The sequence below is a fragment of the Mixophyes fleayi genome, chromosome 3 (assembly GCF_038048845.1).
Source record: "Mixophyes fleayi isolate aMixFle1 chromosome 3, aMixFle1.hap1, whole genome shotgun sequence".
NCBI lineage: Eukaryota > Metazoa > Chordata > Amphibia > Anura > Limnodynastidae > Mixophyes > Mixophyes fleayi.
The window spans coordinates 262175966-262196971 of NC_134404.1; the positions used below are offsets into that span (position 1 = coordinate 262175966).

Genomic DNA, 21006 nt, shown 5'->3' on the forward strand with positions numbered 1-21006 from the left:
CCAGAGGGGGGAATTCAATTGGCCCACTATTACCGATATTATGGTAATAGTGCGCATAATTACCATCAATACAGTAATTTCAACACTGGCTTTTTGCTCAAGGCTTCCTGAGCCTCGAGCAGAAATCTGTGTTAAAATTACCGTATTAAAGGTACTGCACTTAGCGTGGCGCTATTCTGAGGGGAGTTCCCCCTAGACTGTCCTATGTGATATCAATGCCATGAAAATAGAATGTCTAGAATTAATTTCTATTATCATATATTATTTTTGCCCTCATTATTTACAGCACTATATGACCCACTCATAAGAGACAGAGATTGCACAGAACTTTAGATAGTGGAGAAAAAGAAATACTTATAAAATACACTATTATTATTCTGAATAGATGGACTTTAGTTATGATACCATCACCTTTGCAAAGAACAAGCTGTCATTATAGTGTTAACTGTTCTTTAAAGGGGAAAGCTTTACTAAACAGCAGTCTTATAATCTGCTATGACTAGATGCTAGTAAGCATTCACAATAATTGTTGCTGCATTTCAAGTGTTTTCTCATTTTTGCAATCACTCTTTTACATGTTCCAGAAATGTTTCTTTTACTACTTCTCTATTTCTTTTTTTTAGCCATAAGGATGAGTTTACCATTGTTCCGGTGTTGGTCGGAGCACTTAGCGAATCAAAGGAACAAGAATTTGGGAAACTTTTTAGCAAATACTTAGCCGATCCTACTAATCTATTTGTAATTTCATCAGATTTTTGTCATTGGGGTAAGTGAAAAAACATGCAGTTACCAACTTTAGAGTAAATGCTGATTTTGAAAGCACAAGTTCTCAAGACTATTTAGTTCTCTTTATCAAACATGTTATGCTATTTACTGTCGAATTATTCTCCTTACTCAGACATACAAGTTGGATATGTAAACCACTGAGAGTTATACACATTTCTGATCAATAGGTTATGATGCTGGCATGTGAACTGGTAATATAAATATTAGGAACTGTTGACAGGAATTCACATGGCATGGTTATGATTTGATGCAGACAGTTGCTGAAGTTAAATGTACCTTATTGTAATGTTGGTGAACGGTTATGGCACAAAATATGACAAGTACTTCAAATTGATAACTGCCAATAAAAACTCTGCTCCAGTTCATACTCCTATGCCTTTGATTCCCTATTAACATAGTAACAATTAGGTTCTTTATATTTTAATTATGATTACAAAAACATAATATCTGTGTCTTCCATTTGTTTACAGTAAATTTACACACAAAATAGTCTTTTACATTTGTAACAAAGGAAAACTTACAATCTATTTGTAATTGGCAAGAAGGAGCAGATACCGGGAGAGGCTCACTATAAGTGTAAAAAACATAAACAAGATCCCCTTCCATCATCTCTATTCCTCTTACATATTAATTTTATTATGGAAGGTAGCTAGTGTTGAGTATCAACACTTAGGGGTAAATCTATCAAGCTGCGAGTTTTCGGCGGGTTTGTAAAGTGGAGATGTTGCCTATAGCAACCAAATTCTAGCTATCATTTTGTAGTATTTACTAAATAAATGATAACCAGAATCTGGTTGCTATAGGCAACATTTCCACTTTTCGAACCTGTCGGAAACTTGAAGCTCGATAAATTTACCCCTGAGAGATATTTTTTCCTTTTTTTTTTTTCTTTTTTTTTGTCCTTGCTGGCAAACATGAAATCCTTTTCTCACAACTAGAAATTAGTAAAGATTGAAAATTCAAGTTGCTGAAATGTATCACGGGATTCAGAAATCTACAAATTTATATCTTTTTTTTTTTTTTCTTTTTTTGATCCATTGTCTTAGAACCTGACACGTTGCAACTGTTATTTTAATCACTGTAGCGGGAATAAAAGGGAAGGCTTTTTGGTGGTGGCGGGAAATTCATCTTGGAACCCATGTTACAAAATATAGCTATAGCATTTCTCTGTGTAGTAGTTTGAAACGTTATGTTTACAAAATAAAACTAGATGTTTTTTAAATTTCTCTATATATATATATATGTGTTTGTATATGTGTGTGTGTGTGTGTGTATATATATATATATATATATATATATATATATATATATATAATCTTGTGGCAAGAGCCCGCTACTGCAGAAGCACACGCGTACAACTTCTTCCTTTTTATGGTTCTTTATTGTCAGGATGGTAATAATGTTTTGACACCGTATACTTGCACAGCAATTATGAAGACCCTCAACGCTTACTATACATAGTCCAGCTCTCTGTCCAGATCAGCCAGCTAGCCCAGCGTTGATCTCCCTGAACAATGAAACAAGCAGGGTTTTATACCTGACACTCCTCCCACAGGCCTAGCTTGATGGACAGGTGACACACCCACCTTCTCTTTAAAAGGAAACGCCCATCCCTGGCTCTGTTTAGACTATCAGACCCACCCTGTCTGTTTGCTGAGAGGAAGCAGCTTTTAAATCATGTAAGTAAACCAATTTTAAGCTACACATATGTTTTTACCTGGTTTAATCTCCACCTGGGTACATAGCTGTGCCAATGTTTTACTCTACTTCCCTGCTTTCTCTGCATATTGCCAGCTAAATGCCTTCTTTTGTTACATATCCCTCCCCCTAGCGTCTCCAGGTAGGGGGACGCGGACTTCGCGAGGAGCGCATATTTTCGTGACAACGCATCTGCATTTTTGTGTAGAATCCCAGGCCTATGTTCTACTGAGAACTTGAAAGGTTGTAGTGCCAAGAACCAGCGGGTTACCTTGGCATTTACCTCCCGGTTGTTCTGCATCCATCTTAATGGTGCATGGTCTGTTATTAGGGTGAACTCTCTGCCTAGGAGATAATAGTGCAGAGCTTCTGTAGCCCATTTTATGGCGAGACAATCTTTCTCCACAGTGGCATATTTTTGTTCCCTTGGAAGCAACTTACGACTTAGGTACAGGACAGGATTTTCTACTCCATTCTTTTCCTGTGACAAGACTGCACCTAAGCCAACACCAGAAGCATCAGTTTGGAGGAAGAACCTCTGGGTAAAATCTGGTGCTTGTAGAACTGGAGAGGAACAAAGGGCTAACCGAAGATCAGACCAGGCGGTTTCTGCAGAGTCAGACCAGGTAAATCTATCTGGACAACTTATTTTTAACATGTCCGTAAGTGGAGCAGCTCTAGTGGCGAAGTGGCTTACAAACCGCCTGTAGTAACCTACTAAGCCTAAAAAGGTTCTTAACTGTGACTTTTTATCTGGTCTTGTCCAATTTTTGACTGCCTTCACTTTGCTAGCTGGGGTTTTACATGCCCTCGACCAACAATGTACCCCAAATATTTGGCTTCTCTCATGGCTATGGCACATTTCTCTGGGTTAGCTGTTAACCCTGCGGACCGTAATGAAGCTAAGACCGCCTCAACTTTGGCTAAATGTGATCCCCAGTCTGGGGTATAAATCACTATATCGTCCAAGTAAGCAGCTGCATAAGCTGTGTGAGGTCGTAGCAATTTATTTATAGCCCTTTGGAAGGTGGCAGGTGCCCCATGCAACCCAAAGGGTAGGACTTTATATTGATAGAGACCATCAGGGGTGGAAAATGCAGTCTTTGGCTTGGCCCGTGGAAGTCAGGGGAACTTGCCAATAACCCTTTGTTAGATCAAGGGTTGTTAAATAATTGCTACCAGCAAGATGATTTTCCACTAGTTCATCCACACGTGGCATCGGATAGGCATCAAACTGCGACATACTGTTTAGGCGCCTAAAGTCATTGCAGAACCTAATTGTCCCATTGGGTTTCGGGACAAGCACAATGGGACTATTCCATTCACTAGTGGACTCTTCAATTACATCTAACTGGAGCATCTTCTCGACCTCCTTTCTCACGTCCACCCGTCTGGCTTCTGGAATACGATATGGCTTCTGCTTGACAATGACTCCTGGCGCAGTGACAATGTCGTGTTCGATTAAGGTAGTGCGCCCAGGAATGGAAGAGAAGACATCCCTGTTCCGGCGAATCATTTCTTCAGTCTGTTGTCTCTGCTGAATGGACAAGGCTGGCTCTATGGGCACTTCAGACTTTTCAATGGCAGTACTCACTACCTGAGGAGAGGTTTCCTCATCATGCCAGGGTTTAAGGAGGTTCACATAATATATTTGCTCCTCCCTTCTCCTACCTAACTGGTGGACTCTGTAATTGACAGGTCCGACAGCCTCTAGAACTTCATATGGACCCTGCCAGTGGGCGAAAAGTTTGCTTTCCTGGGTAGCAACCAGGACTAGGACCTTGTCCCCAGGCTTGAAAGATCGAACAACAGCACTTTTGTCATAACTTTTCTTCTGTCGTCCCTGAGCCTTTTTTTACATGTTGCTGCACAATGGGCCCTATCTTTCCTAGCCTCTCATACATGTGGGACACAAATTGTACCAGATTTGGCTCCCTGGGACCTTGCTGCTCCCACCCTTCTTTTAACATATCCAAGATACCCCTGGGCTGTCTCCCAAACAATAATTCAAAGGGACTAAACCCTGTTGAAGCTTGAGGTACCTCACGGATGGCAAACATCAAATAGGGAATAAGAGTGTCCCAATCTTTTTTCTCTTGAGCCACCGCTTTCCTGAGCATGTGCTTTAATGTGCGGTTAAAGCGTTCCACCAAGCCATCTGTTTGTGGATGGTATACAGAGGTGTGAAGCGCCGTAACCCCTAGCAACTGGCACATGTCCTTCATCAGTTTAGACATGAATGGAGTACCCTGGTCTGTGAGAATTTCTTTGGGTATTCCCAAGCGTGTAAACATCAATACAAGTTCTTTAGCTATGGTGCTGGACTTTATGTTTCGTAGGGGAATTGCCTCTGGATACCTGGTTGCGTAGTCAAGCACCACTAGTATATATTGGTGCCCTTGTGCGGATTTTTCCAGGGGCCCCACAAGGTCCATAGCTATCCGTTCAAAGGGAACTTGTACTATTGGTATTGTAACGAGAGGTGCCCTGTACATGGGTTTGGGACAGGTTCTCTGTCAAATGGGACAAGACCGGCAATACTTTTTCATTGCCATGTGTACACCGGGCCAGTAAAACCTAAGCAGAACTCGTTCCCGTGTTTTATCCTCCCCTAGGTGTCCCCCACAGACATGTGTATGTGCTGATTTTAACACTAGGGTTACATGGACCTGGGGAACCATTAATTGTTCTACTTTTCCCCCCTGTACATTAGCAACTCTATACAGGAAATTATTTTTAACAATAAAATATGGTATACCTTCTGCAGGCTGGGCGGCTTTCGCTACCCCATTTACCTCAGTCACACTTTTAAAGGCATGTTCCAAAGTGGCATCATTAAGTTGGTCTCGAGCAAAGTCCTGCAAAGGAAACAAAATTGGTATTGCAGACCAGTCCGTATCCTCACTGACAGGCGGGGTGGGCTCATCTGCGACATCACCGACCAATGCTAGTTTGGACTGTCCATGTTTCCCCACAGTTGGATGCTTTTGTGGAACTCCTGCTGTGACTCCCAGGATGGCATTCCGGTTTGGCGGTTCCCAAAGATCGATCTCCAGATGTTGTGAATTCTTAGGCGGTTCCTTTAAGACCGGGCTTCCGACCGTTGCATCAGTTGCCGGCATGTCCGGCCGGATCCGCTCACCGAGGACATCATTAAACAGTGGGAAGTCTCGACCCAAAATGAGTGGATATGGGAGTTTAGGTGCTATGGCAGCTACCACCATAACAGTTTTGTCTTTGAGTGTGACTGGTAGTATTGTTCTTTCATACTCCTCTGTTGTGCCATGTACGCAAAGAACTTTCACTTTGGGCAACCGAGAGGTTATGGTTTCGGGTAAAGCAGAGCTGGAAACCAATGAGAGTTCACTCCCCCCGAGTCAACCAAGGCCAGAACAAGGTTTTGGTTGATTAGCACAGTCACCCGGAACAAACAAGGACTTCCTGATGTAGGACTCATGGTAAAACATCTTGGAAATGCAGCTCCAATATGTGCTACAGAACAGTCCATGGGTTCCTGTAGTTTAGGACACTCTGCCTTAAAGTGGCCTGGCTCACCACATTCAAAACACTTTAGATTAGACAGCTTTGCACCTGGCCCTCTGTCCGTAGCAGTTTTGCCATTGGGCCCTGTGGCAAGGATTGTCAAACCTGGCTTTTGGCGTGGCAGCGGCTTTGGCACAAATGCAGGTTCTTTAGTCATTTGCTGTAGCGCACAAAACCTTTCTACCACGGTGGCAAGCTCTTCATAAGTTTGTGGGTCTGATTGTAGAACCCACCTTTGCAAATCGCGGTTCAGCCCTCGGATGCAGTGATCTATCGCCAGAACTTCAATAATCCGAGAAGGCGAATTCTCCTCAGGCTGCAGCAATTTCTTTAAAATTTTAGAAAGCTCAGCCACTTGCGTTCTGACCGTTTTTTCTTTATCATAGTGCCATTGGTGATAGCGCTGGGCTCGGCCTGGCCCGGAAACTCCAATGCGAGCCAATATCTCAGACTTTAGACACAAATAATCAGAGGCCCGTTCCTCATCTAGATCCATATAAGCTCGCTGAGCTTCACCAGTCAGATATGGCGCCAGTCTCTCAGCCCAATCTTTAGGAGGCCATTTTGCCCGATTTGCAAGTCTCTCGAAAGACACCAGATATGCTTCTACGTCATCAGCTGCTGACATTTTCTGGAGAACAGGACCAGGTGGTTTATTTCTGTCATGCCTCACCTGGCTTAACTCTTCTCTTAAGAGCCTTGTGTTTTCCACCTGTGCCTCGGCGACTTGTAGCATCTGAGCTTGCTGCTGTTGCTGCGCAGCTGTCACATTCACAAGGGTTCTCAGTACTTCCTCCATGTTGACGTCTGCGCGGGTTGGGTAGCGGAAACTTGCTTCCCGGAGCATCCCACTCCTGACACCACTTGTGGCAAGAGCCCGCTACTGCAGAAGCACAAGCGTACAACTTCTTCCTTTTTATGGTTCTTTATTGTCAGGATGGTAATAATGTTTTGACACCGTATACTTGCACAGCAATTATGGAGACCCTCAACGCTTACTATACATAGTCCAGCTCTCTGTCCAGATCAGCCAGCTAGCCCAGCGTTGATCTCCTTGAACAATGAAACAAGCAGGGTTTTATACCTGACACTCCTCCCACAGGCTTAGCTTGATGGACAGGCGACACACCCACCTTCTCTTTAAAAGGAAACTCCCATCCCTGGCTCTGTTTAGACTATCAGACCCACCCTTTACTAAAAGGAGGGTACCACTGCACTAGGTATCGCTATTCCAGTATCAAAATATAATTATAAAGGTTGGAATGATTTACTGGGTGGTGCACTATTACACAGATAGCTAATATTGAAGCATGAAGAGGATAGAAAGAATTGTGTATTGGAAGGCACTCAGCGATCTTCTTGTTAAAAATAAAAAACTTTTACTTTATTGATATACTTTAAAATATTAATATATACCTCCTAATTGAATAGCGAAATATTTAAGTGACTAAAGTGAATTAAAATAGCAAATTAAATTGCTATGCCCTGCTACTTATTATCAATATATATAAAGAAAATCAGTATATAATAATCACTCCTATTATAAATATATTTGACTACCTAAGATACCATTGCAACTGAAAATGTGTGATGTGTGTACTATAGTCACCTTGATTGGAACCAATGGTCATATGATTATAGTTGACACAATTTATAAGGTAATGAGCTTATATGTTGACTCAGACCTCTGGTGATTATTTGACTGTAAGGAGCGCTTTATTATATAAGTATACCCCATATACAATCTCATCAATAAACATTCATGTTTATATAAGCTCACACCAAGTTGAGCATTAATATATATTGTTAAGTAGTATTACTGGGGCTAAAAGGAACTCTGACTAGTATTTATTAGGTTGTATAATCTAGTAATCCTTTGTCCCTGTAATCTTCTTAAATAGTTACTGAACTGCTAGCAATCAGGCACTTGATATGTCTGTTGTTCTCCTACTAATATCGATAGTGCCGTTTGGCTGCATACATCTCTTGGAGTCTGGCAGATGACAGGTCCTTAAGATTAAGTTCACCTACGTGGGGGAAAAAAATTCATGGCATATACATTTCCGCACCGTGCATGCACACCAAAATGCGTACATAATCATCCATATTCAGATTGTGGTGTTTTGTTGATTTACTGGTATGTTCACGTAACTGCTACACAGGTGTGGATGCTTCCCCAAATACACCTCTAAGGAGGCGTATTTCTTGCAGCTCCTGGAGGGCTGGTGAAGCATACACAGTGCCGCTGATGGCCATTATTATTTAGCAACTGCTGGTATTGACCCCTCAAGCTGATTTCAAGACACTGTTCTCTTTTGTGTATATGACACTTTATTACATTACTATATTGTGTCCAGATAAGGTAACCTGACCTTAGCATTTAATGCTGATACTGTCAGCCACGTTTATGCTACTGTGCTGCATGAGTATACACACATTTGGTGCGATGCTATGTGTTTTTTTTTGTGTGTATCTGACTCAACATATGCATGTAAGTGCAGTTTATTTATTTTTTGTGTGCAACTTTTCCTTGTACATTTAGGGGGCAATTCAATATCCCCCAGAATAGCGCTATAATAAATGTACTAACGTTAATACGGTAATTTTAACCCCTGCTTTTTGCTTGCAGCTCAGGGAGCTGCAAGCAAAATGCCGGCGTTGAAATTGACGTAATTACGCGCACTATTACCGTGATATCGTTAATAGGACACAGGCCATGTTATTTTTGACAGTAACGCAGCCAATTGAATTCCCCCCTTAGAGTGCAAATGCATCCAGCTCAAAATGATCCCCATGTTTAAAGATGAAATTCAATGTATTTCCAGAAAATCTAATTTCCACCTCTCAAAAGAACCTTTTCAAACAATTAAGCACATCGGTACATATTACCTCAGAAAAAGGAAATTTTTGAATCTAGAAGATCTAGAAAGTGAGACCATAATGTCAGTTTGTTTATCTCTAACATCAGCATCTGTTCAGTAGGAAGTTTCAATTTCCTAGAGGCCTCTTAAAAACTCAGTAGGCTAAAATCTTTTCATTAGATACCAGATCCTTAAAACTCATAAAGCTTTTCCTCTCTGTGCAGAATTTTGCTTCTTAGACTTGGCGTATAAATAACCCCTGTTTTTTGTCCCCTTTTTCACAAGTAGACAATATATAAGGCCTTTGTTAATCTAGTTTTAGGGGTATTATATAAGTTGGTTAAATAGCGAATAAATCGGTCATTAATGCCGCTATTATTATTTAGTTTTGTATGCTTTCTCCGAATACAAGTTCAATATACAATTAGGTTCCTATATCTGGTTTTCTACCAAATTATTGAATTGCTGTAAAGTCGTTGCCCAGATTGCAGAATTTTCTACCGGAAACTATTTGATGTTTATCAATAGTATGCGGAAGAATTTAGCAAGATTCTTTGTTAAAATTTTATATTCAGCATTAAGAAATGAGATCAGTCTTATACCCCTTTCACACAGAGGCATGGACCTGGGAATTTCCTAGGTCGTGTGTCTGTGTGAATGGGGTGACCAGGGTTATTTCCAGGTTGGAGCCAGATACATTGCTGTCTGACAGGTGTTCCTGGGTTATTCGACCCAGGTTCAGTTAAAAGCAGCTCATTGGAGGGGCTTAACTTGAAAATGCAGGGCAGTCACAGGTCCAGTGTGAAAGGCAGCGACCCGTGATATACCCGGGACCAAAGTGCAGTGCGAATGGTTGCAGCTGTGTTCATTATCCCGTGTCTGATCCCGATTTTGTTGAGAAAGGGGTATAAATGATTAAGGATCTGTGAGATCTCTTCACTGTTTTGGCAATACTTTAATAAAAGTGTCATCGAACACCTTTGTCTGTCCCTTTTACTAGAGCATGCCAGTTATATTAGGAGATATTTTATCTTAGTATCTGAGTATTTTAAAAAAAAAAGATTCTGCAAATCCATCTGGTCTTGGAGATGTAAGGTTTTTAAAATGCATAATTAGTTATATCTCCTCTGGTTATATATTTTATTTAAACCTTCTAATTGCATCTGTGACTTTTGGTCATTTAATATTATTCCAGAAGTTTGTCTTGTTCAGTAAGTGAAAGTCATCCTTCCGATACGGTTTACTGTAGAATTCTCAAAAAATTCTGAGACCTCTTCATCATAGCTAAATTTATTTAAAAAATTGTGGAACTTCCATTTCTGGAATACCATCACTCTTTTCTATGCATGCATTATAAGGTTAAATTCCTTCTTTATTCTTGGTAAACATGATGAGATCAAGGGTATTATTCACTTAGAGATTCCCAAAAATATAATTTAGTCTGGATAATGAACTAAAAGCACTGGATAAGCAACTTTTATCTAACAGCTTGCATAATTCTCCAGACGTTCACTAGCTGGAGCTGCATACTAATATATGCTATACCAAAATGAGGACAAATTATTATTTTTTCCAGTTTTTGTTTTTGCAAATTGTCTAAATCTGCATCTGTTATAATATTAAGCGAGGAAGTTATGCAGCAGTGCTGCAATTTTCAAGGAAAATAAAATCTTCTTTTTTTTCTTATTTTTAAGTATAAATTGCATAATTGTAGCCCTTTACCATTATACAATCTGTTATTACATAGTGTACTTCAGGATCAATAATTCTAGCATGTACTATAAATGGTATACTCTTTTGATTAAATCCCAACCCTTTTAAAGAAAATCCTTTCAATTCAAATTTTGGCACCTGTATTGCAGTTATGCATAACATTATGACAACCTGCTATGATTAGGGTGAGGATATATTTGCTGCCATTGTACTAAAAATGTATATGGCATATATATTATAATATACAATACATGCTATATTGAATATAATAAAATTACATTTCCTCAATAATTCAGCACTAAATAACTTTTGTATTAAGTTGTTTATCAATCAAAAATCTGGACTGAGATGTAAACTATGAATGATAACTGTAATTTGTGATCATAAAATGAACTGAGCAGTGCCAAGTTTCTGCAGCTTTTCTGAAGCTGTATTAACCTTTTAATGTATCCCTACTTTGGTGCAGGTTGTACCCTAGCAATCATCTTAGGAGGGAGTTGATTGTGTCCTGAATAGATCTGCACAGGAACATTCAACTAGGTGGTTTGAAAGGTCTCTATGTTCTTTGATTATCTCTGTTTACTGGCAGTCGTGTCCCCCTCACCATGTGGCATGGTAGCTGCTGTCAATTCCATTGCATCCTCTGGTAACTAGGAATCCTCAAAAACCAAATGGGGTGAATATGCGCATACAAGCAGGAAAGATCAGTGCAAATGTTTTGACCTTGTGAAAATAACTTGAAGCATATAGGTGTAAAGTTTCTCTGAAATCTCATCAACTCTGTTGATAAATCTTTAAACTGGAACAGCTTCTTTTCCTCCTTCCTTATTTTTTTATTTAATGTATTCTTTATTTAAATGTTGCATAACAATCATCATTGATTCACAGTAACAATTCAATGGAAGCTAATGTAACAAGACAGCAACATAATGAAGTTTTCAATGAATATGAGAACATAACTACTTACAGGTGGGAAGACAGACAGACAAGGGAAAGTGGGGGGAGGTGAGGGAGGTGGAAGGAAGGACAATAAGGTGTGCAAGAGGGCAACAGGCCAAGGGGGATAATTCCTCCATAGACATGTAAAAATCAATGCAGTGGAACCACTCAGATACAGTCAGAGGAGAGGGAGACTTCCAACAAATCAAAATCAAGGATTTGGCTGCATTGTTTAAAGTGTTTAAGGAGCGATTTTTTTTTTTGATTTTTTTTTTTGTAGAATGAGAATGAAATGTTGAACAAGTGCCAGAAACCAGTCAGTTGGCACATCTGCCCCCGTGATCAGTTTGGAGAGATGTATTATTTTGTTCCAGTAGGGGGAGATTCTAGAGCATGACCACCTTATGTGGAGCTGCGAGCCAACGGAATAGTTGCATCTCCAACAAAGGAGAGAAGCACTTATTGAAAATGTATATAACCGTTCGGGACATCTGTGCCATCATGTCAGAATTTTATATTGGATTTCGACAATGGCTGTATTTTGTGAGCATGCATGAGTAGCCATGAAAACTTGTGGCCACTGGATTGGCTCAGTTAGGTCCCTAAGGTCTCTTTCCCAGATCTCTGTGTTAACGAGGTTATGTCCTCAATAAAGCTGGGTACACACTACAGAAATTTCAACCAACTTTTTATGCCGAGCGATTTTACATGCGATCGATGGTCCGATCGCTCGGTCCATGGACTGCATACACACTAGCCTTGTTTAGGATGATAAATGGAAGAGCAGATGTCCCTTTAGCAACTTTTTACAGCCATGTTGTCGTGAGCAATGGCTGTAATTTCTTACTGTTGTGGATCGGTCGGAAGTTTATACACACTACACAACGGAAACGAGATTGGAACGAAAATATTAAACGGTACGACCAACCAAATGAGGCGACAATCGTCCATTTGGGCACACTTTCGACCATCGTGTCACTGCACACACTGACCCGCTTTTGAACGAGCGGTCGTATGTCGGCTGTTTGAGACGATTATTGGATGAAAACAGTGTAGTGTGTACCCAGCTTTAGTATTTGGTAAATAGCAGAGACAGTGTGTTTGTGAAAGTGCAAAAAGTTTCAAAGGGTGTTAGCGGACTGGTGATATTGGCTTGAGTGCTTTGTTTGTGTAGAAGAGAGCAAAATTGTAAATATCTCTGTGACTGGATCACTGATAAATAATTTTTGGTATAAATTTATTTAAAGCAAATAGCGCAGACCGCTTATTTATATAATTACCAATGCACTTATTTTTGATATTGTGTATAATGTGGGATAGCAAATTGTTATCTCTGAGACCAGGGTAGAAAAGTTGTTTTTTCTGTTTACCCTTGTTAAAGGAAATACCTTATTTCTGATGTATATATCTGATACAATGAGCCTCTGTTTACAAAGCCTTTTGTGGATTGTGAGAAACTGGCTTGTTTTTGGTTTTTGTTGTTCTGTGTGAATATGTATTCCGAACGGTCTAATGAAAGGCCCCATGTTAATTAGATCTTTTGATGTGTGAAGGTCCAACATTGAATGCAGGGACTTTTAATTAAGACTGGCTTCTGGATTCCCTGCATCTGAAAACCAGGTGCAGGACATCACAGCATTTCTAGAATTTCACATATAAGTGTAAATATGGCTAGCTTTCAAATGTATGTAAATCCATGTTTGTGTAAATAGAGTACATCCTAATGCTAAAATTAGCCTGTGTCAGAACTGTGTAAAAGATGAGGTGTTGAGCATGTAATGTATTCTTCTGATTTCAACTGACCTGATCACTGGGGCCTTTAACCAGTGAGAGCAAATAAACATCTTACTTCAAGACCTGCTTGAAAACATCTTCAATATTGCTGTAATCCTGTGACCTGCAGATTAGACCCTAAATCTAATTAGTTCTCCAGCTGTCTGAGGTTTGGACCCAAGCTTTTCCAGTACCACCACTCTGCTTGCTACCCATGCAGCCCTGGTTAGTGCGATAGGCCAGGGGTGGGGGGATCCATCCACAGCAACCCTGATCTATAGTGAGAGGTCAGGAGTACCTTCCCGGGTACACCAGCAACGAGGTACACTAGCAGTGTCAATTACCCAGAAGGAACGTGGTTCTGAGTGCCATAGAAGGAGCTCTGTGGTGGCAGCATTCTAAGCCCCTCCTACAGCAGCAAGAGGGCGCATTTGGGATAACAAAAGGGAACGGTGCAAAGTAAGCCCAGCCAGTTCCCAGCAACAACAGACAGGGTGGCATAGGCGGTCCATCCTGTCACAATCTCCAATATTCATTTGCGAGAAGGGAGGCCTCCGATTGCAGTTCATTAAACTTTTGGATTGAACCATCCTTGATCAGGTGGCATAGTGTTTGGATCCCTCTTGTAGACCAAATGGGAAACTGTCTGGATTGGAGTCCAGGGGGTAAATTTATCAAGCTGTCGGCTTGAAAAAGTGAAGATACTGCCTATAGCAACGAATCAGATTCTAGTTATCATTTATTTAGTCCATTTTACAAAACGACATTTCCACCTTTTCAAACCTGTAGCTTGATAAATTTACCCCCATGTGGGAATTCTGAGTTTCCCAAAAATGAGGTCAGGGGGATATGATTGTAGAAATACTTTTGCTCGCCCTAATCACTTTCCAGCAATCTAGAATTGGACCTATAGTGGGGTGAGTGAGTTTGGGTAGGTTTGAGAGATACGGTAAGAGGTTCAATGGGGGTAGGCCGTCCAAGCCGTCAATAAGAATCCACTGGTTTTTTTTTCTCACCAATCTTATCCATTCCAGAACTCTAGTGAGGGTAGAGGCCTGCTAATAACACCAGAAGAATGGTAGTTGTAGGCCACCTTGGTGACGATGTCTATAGAGTATGTCACGTTTGATCCTTGGCTGTCTGCCCCCCAGACAAAATCCCTGATCACTCGTAGATCAATAAAAAATTGCATGGGTAGCCTTTTAGGAACTGTCTGGACAACATATAGTACCTTAGGGAGAATGTTTGTTTATTTTTGACACTTGTTTTCCCCAACCAGGAGAGATTTGGTTTGGACCAGGATTGTAACTTGCGTGTTTTTGGCTAAAGGAGGTGAATAGTTCAAATCTCATAACATCGTGTTATTCCCAGATATCAAACAAAGGCTGAATGCCACTTGAAGGGAAAGGAAACTTTTATGGTACTTACAATAGGGTCTGGGAGGGAGATATTGAGTGCAACCGATTTTGAATAGTTTATTTTTAAGTTGGACTGGTGGCAGAACTTATTGAAATCAGTCTTTTAAATTAGGTAGGAATACAATGGGATTTGTCAATATACAGCAGAATATTGCTGGAAGGGTATGCTGGGAATGTAGTTTCACAACATCTGGAGTGTCACAGGTTAGCCAACACTGTATTAGGGTAAGAGCTGATCTGGCTGCAGCAGTAGTAATTGTGGTGCATAGCGCTGATTCTATAAACCGAAGCTAATGGTTCCCGGCAAGCAAACTGGAGATTGGACTGACATCCATAATCGCATCTCTAGTCCAGGAAAAGTGTGGAGTGCAGAGAGTTGAGGCATGTTCTCCAGTTTTCTGGGAATATTTTATTTTTTTTGACGTCTTCGCAATTGGGATTTGTCCACACTTGTGTTAATGTGCTATTCTGCAAGGGGTATTATTTATTTACATTATGTCATGAGGTCTGACTCTCTAATTGACCTGCTTTGTACATTTTTATACATTTAGATGGATTGTTTCGCTCATTTTTACTCACTGCGTTCTTTAACTTAAACTGATTTCTTTAAACTTGTTAATATTAACCACACATCAACTCACTGCACATATTATACAGCAAACAGTGTCACTGTACATATTTGTTTCAGTACACCTGATAATGACTATACATAGAATTTTTTACTGGTGGTCACAATTCCTAGATCTCTGAACCAGTAATTAGCATGTACATGGTGGAGGGAGTTTGGCACTAGAGAATGATGGACTGTTGCACAAGGTGGACCTTTGTCACTCCCCCTTTCTATGTCAATAGTTGACAAGTTGTTTTTTGATATGAATTTAATAAAACCCTATCACTGGTAAAAGGTATTCTTTAAAACGCTGGTAGCTGCCCTGTATGTTATTATTGCCCATAGAAAACGCTCCCTACCACCAGACTGTTAGTCAGAAGTTCTAGTTTTGAGGAGCGTAGTATTGAGTGTTTACTCACTAATATTATGTTGATCTACTTATACATTACAGAAGAAAAGTAAACTGTATATAATTTCTATTCTCCTTTACAGGACAACGATTTCGTTATACTTATTATGATGAATCTCAAGGAGAAATCTATAGGTCAATTGAAAATTTAGACAAAATGGTAAGAGTACATTTTTCATAATCTCATTAGTGAGTACTAATACAATTGTTGAAAAATATTTTTCTGTTGATGTGGGATTTTTTAGTTCAGTTTTTAATTTAGCATTTGAAATCAGGATTTTCTCCATTAAGGTCAATTAAATGTAACCCCAGAACAGAAAGAGCAACAGAAAATATTTTGTGCCTGGTCCACAGTATTGTCCAGCCCCAATTTTGTTTATTCATTTAAAGCAATGAAGTGTTTGCATGATATTATTTTCAAATAATATCATTTTTAAATTGTAAGACATGCAGAATATGTGGACATTTTATGAACCCTGATTGCCAAACCAAATTTCACAGTTTATAATGTGTTGCTTTAAAGTAGAATAACTTTTTCAACACCTTTTTAAAGTCATTTGTTAGAAGAGTTGACAACCACTCCTTATTCAAACACATCCTGAACATATATATATTAAATAGAGACTCCACCTAGTTTCGTTTTGAGTTTTGTTTCTCTCATCAATCTTATTTGCTACTAGGATGGCTAAATTTGTGCAGTTGGACCAATTCTGTGTTTACACTTAAGCAGTATTGAATCACTTTTACTATTTACTATTACATTTGTATTGCTGCTGAGGGGCAGCAACAGATAGTCTCTCCTGTCCTATTATGGCCTTTAACATAAAAGGCTGCTTTGTCATCATAATGGCATCATATGACTTCTGTGGCAGTCTCAATGGTGAACTCTGCTTCTGCTTTGGGGATCACAGCGATCACATGGAGTGATTGAACAGTCCAGGCACCGCAGTAGAACAAGAGGCTGTAACTGTCAGCTAAGTTCTAGCACACTAGGCTACAAGCTCAGCATTTCTTCATGTTAGAGACCTCTAAATGGTATTGTAGGATTTTTTAATCTTATGTAAAATATACTGTATATTTGCATCTATTGTAATGATCAGACTTTGCCTCCCCCCACCGTATTGAACATCACAGTGCTCTTCTGCTGGATTTAATGAAAACTTTGAACATTTTCTATGATGGTTTCATGAGGGTGTCAGTGCAGTGACAACAACCTAAACAACTTTGATCTATCTCTTCAGTTATGGGTCTCACATTGAGGATGAAGCATGAGTGCTATTTGAGCCATATAATCAACTTTTTAGAGGACATCAAGCATATTGAAAGCGAGGGCTTTCCGAAAGGTGTGTGTCATGCTTTATTTAAGCAAATAATGTCCCAGCATGGACTGGGCCATGTATAGAAAACTGCTCTGGTTTTTCTATAATTGTGTCTAGCATGGCTGCAAAAGGAGATATCAGCAACTATAAAAGATTGGTGATAGTTGGTGCGAGCTTGGCAGCAGCTTTAGTGACCTCAACAGCTCAACTTGCTTATTTTTTTATGGGCAACGGTAATGTCCGCATAGAATGGAGAGAGAAAATCATAATCGGCAAAAGACAACAGTGGGCTAATATACATACTGCAGAATCACAGTATGCTGCATTAATTCATATTACACCACAAAACAACTGAGCAATCTAAAAACTTTCAATCTTTGGAGTGAGCACCAGTTTAATTAAAAACAGTCTGAAGAGAACTCCACAGAATCTGGTTGCAATACACGGAGAATACTGTGTCAATCTATTAAGTGTTCAGCACTGAGTATAAAATGCTGCAAGGAAAATAGTTAAATTATACCCCTCATAGCTTCACATTTCTCACTTTCATTAAATTATTGCCACTTTCATCAGCCCTCTTTGGATGGTAGATAATCTTTATGTTAAATGTAGTTTTTTAAGACACTGTCTCTTGCCTCATTACTGATCACTATTAGTTGGCCTAAACTAGGCCTGGCCAATCTGTGGCTCTCCAGGTGTTGTGAAACTACAAGTGCCAGCATGCTCTACCAGTAGATATCCAGCCGATAGCTGGCAGGGTTTGCTGGGACTTGTAGTTTCACAGCACCTGGAGAGCCATAGGTTAGCCATGGCCTCTTCTGTGTGGAGTTTGTATGTTCTCCCAGTGTTTTTCTCCGGGTGCTCTGGCTTCCTCTTACACTCCAAAAATGTATTGGTAGGTTACTTGATTACTGACAAAATTAAAACTAGTGTGTGTGTGTGTGTATGTATGTATGTATGTATGTATGTATGTATGTGTGTGTGTGTGTGTGTGTGTGTGTGTGTGTATATATATATATATATATATATATATATATATATATATATATATATATATATATATATATATATATATATATTTTATAGTGTGTGTGTGTTAGGAGATTTAGACTGTAAGCTCCAATGGGGCAGGAACTGATGTAAATGACAAATATTCTCTGTACAGTGCTGCGGACTTGGTGGCGCTATATAAATGGTGATGATTTACTTGTTCTAAAAATCGCTGCCAGCATTAAGAAACACTAACCTAGTTGTTAAACACATTTATTGGGTTGCAAACTGAGACACTTTGATGTAGTGCAGTTGGTACATGTTTGTATTTTTGCATAATGCAGAATATGTATATTTAGTAACTTTTTGTCTCCATTCCAGGGTATGAGTATTATAGAACAACTAGATCCTGTACCATTTAGTAATTACTTGAAGAAGTATCATAATACTATATGTGGAAGACACCCAATTGGGGTATTATTAAACGTAAGTATAATTCTTGCCCACTGACTCTTTATCTTGCTCTTACATTTTCCCATTATATGCACAAATTGCATCTCTTTGTTTCTTCTACTTCAAACAGATATTTACTGAGAATTTCTCATTCTCTTCCATGAAATTAAAAGTGTTATTTGCATTAATATATCCTGTTGGAATGATTTGTGACTGCTCTCTTCTTCTCTAGTGTTGGTATGCTTCCATCAGATACCAGCCAAGTATTTTTCTTATCTGTATTTGATTTTTATTAAGCACTTATAAATTGTGTTTGTCTTTTTAAATTACATTAGTGAATTATTCATTTTTAAATGAAACCCCTTTAAAATATATCTCATATTTTTTTTTTTAGAGGAAACGAAAATATATATTACAGAAAAAGCTATATAATTACATAGTGCCATTCCAAACACATCTTAATGTGCAATAAATAAGCATTAACATATGGGTAAAAAAAAAGTAAACCAGACTCCACCTTTTATGCACGTGTTTCTGCCTCCTTGTAACTTAAAAGTTTTGCTGGAAATGTCATTTTTAGTGAAGCTCAACCCTGTCTTCAATTACACAACAACCTGGCCTACCCGCCATAAAGTGTGACCATGTCCTTATAGAACAGGTTGTCGCTTTTGCTAAAATCTAGTAACCTCTGAGTTGATTTCAACACTTCAGTTTTGTTTTTTGTTTTTTAAGATCCTGACAACAGGTTTGCCTTAAAAATACTGTTAAGCAAGAATATACCAATTCGTTTTCATTTCAATTTCTTTCATCTCTGTTTAAAGCTTTTGACAATGTAAAAAGTAGTGAGCGAAAATCACAAATATCTAATACCTTGTCACTGCCATGTTGCAGTTGGTAATTCTAGTGTCTAGAGGAAGAGAAGGAAAAATACTTAAATGTCCAGCTGTTGTTAACCTTTTATCCATTTTCATTTTAAATCATCCCACTGTTTAACACAATCCCTCTACTTATCATTACTCGCTTCCTGAATCCCATTTTGTGCCTTTCCTGTCTTTTTTAATACATATTTAGGGGCGTATTCAATTGTTCCGAGATCCCGCCGCGTAAAAACTACTACCGTTATTACGGTAGTAGTTAGCTGGATTTCAGCTTGCGGCTCAGGGAGCTGCGAGCTGAAATCCAGCTAGAAAATTACAGTAGTAACGGTTTTTCCACGCACTATTACCGTAATAACGGTAATGGTGCGCAGACCGCTGGATTTTCGGCGTTTCCGACGACAATTAAATACGCCCCTTACTGTGTTAAATTGCTAAATTGCCAGTGTTTCATCCAGTATAGAAGAGGAAGAATATGATAATGGCTTTCTTAAAAGTAATAACCCAGAGGCAAACTGTCAACATCATTATGCATTATTTACTTTTAATGTCAAAAGGTCATAGAAATCTACATTAAAACAGAAGTTAATAGGGACTGTTCTATACCACCTGTTGCTTGGGGTTTGTTTTTTGTTTGTTTTGTTTTTAAACCATCCTCTGAAGTGATACTTACCCATATTTCCTCTTTTTAAGGCTGCAACAGAGCTTCAGAAGAGCGGAGTTAACATGAGTTTCTCGTTCTTGAACTATGCTCAGTCTAGCCAGTGCCGAACCTGGCAAGACAGTTCAGTGAGTTATGCTGCTGGAGCCCTTGTGGTGCATTGAACCACTAAACACTCAGGAATGCCACCTAGAAACACAATGCTGACACAACCTTATTTCTTTCTGTTCATGGGGTCATAGCCAAGCAGTAGCACAGTGCTGCTCTGTTCTGTGAGATAAAAGGAGTCTCAACCCAGTTCATATCTTCCCTCTTCTTTTCATTTAGGTGTAGTCCTATCTTATTTGTTTTTCCTTTTTACCCAATTTAAAACAAGAGTTGCTTTCTTGGTTATGGTATCAGAAGTTAAGTTGTGTCAAAGTGTTTGTGAACTTGAAAACTAATAATGGCAAGCGGTGGCAGATGTTAGTATCGTGGAATAAGTTAGCGTTTACCATAACCTGAATTTGCACTGTTTGCAGATATGTGCACATGTACTCAGCTTTCAGAATAGTTTTGCAAGTTGTAAAACAAAAAAATAAAAAATAAAGGGTGGAAGCTTTTTAATAACAAAAAATGCATTTATAAATTATCCTTTATTCTCTGTTAGAATATAATACAATTCATGTATAGTCGGTTATTACCAGTGTTGTACAACAAATACTTTCTATTTTAGTTGCTAATAAAGGGCTACACAAACCAAATAATGTGGTATTTTATTTGCACTAGAGGTTATCATAAAAGTAAGTATCCATTTGCACTATATTAGAAGAAAAATTTGTAACAAGTAAATTAAAAGCTGGCTGCACATGTACAGGTTTGTGAGACCATTGTATTGTGTGCAACCTTGACTTCTCATCAAGATTGATTGGATTTAATATGGCAAGAAGAAAAAAAAGTATACTATGATCTTTGTTAT

At 39.1% G+C, this 21006-nt stretch overlaps 1 protein-coding gene across 1 annotated transcript in view; it reads left to right on the top strand.

The window, feature by feature from the left end:
- Positions 1-20794, top strand: part of MEMO1 (mediator of cell motility 1) — a 51285-nt gene extending 30491 nt beyond the window's left edge. Inside the window, exons 6-9 of the mRNA XM_075203525.1 lie at positions 624-766; positions 15834-15910; positions 18441-18545; positions 20081-20794. Of these exons, the coding sequence (XP_075059626.1) occupies positions 624-766; positions 15834-15910; positions 18441-18545; positions 20081-20212 (457 nt within the window). The 3' untranslated portion in view covers positions 20213-20794. The remainder of the gene's footprint in view (positions 1-623; positions 767-15833; positions 15911-18440; positions 18546-20080) is intronic.
- The last annotated feature ends 212 nt before the right edge of the window (positions 20795-21006 follow it).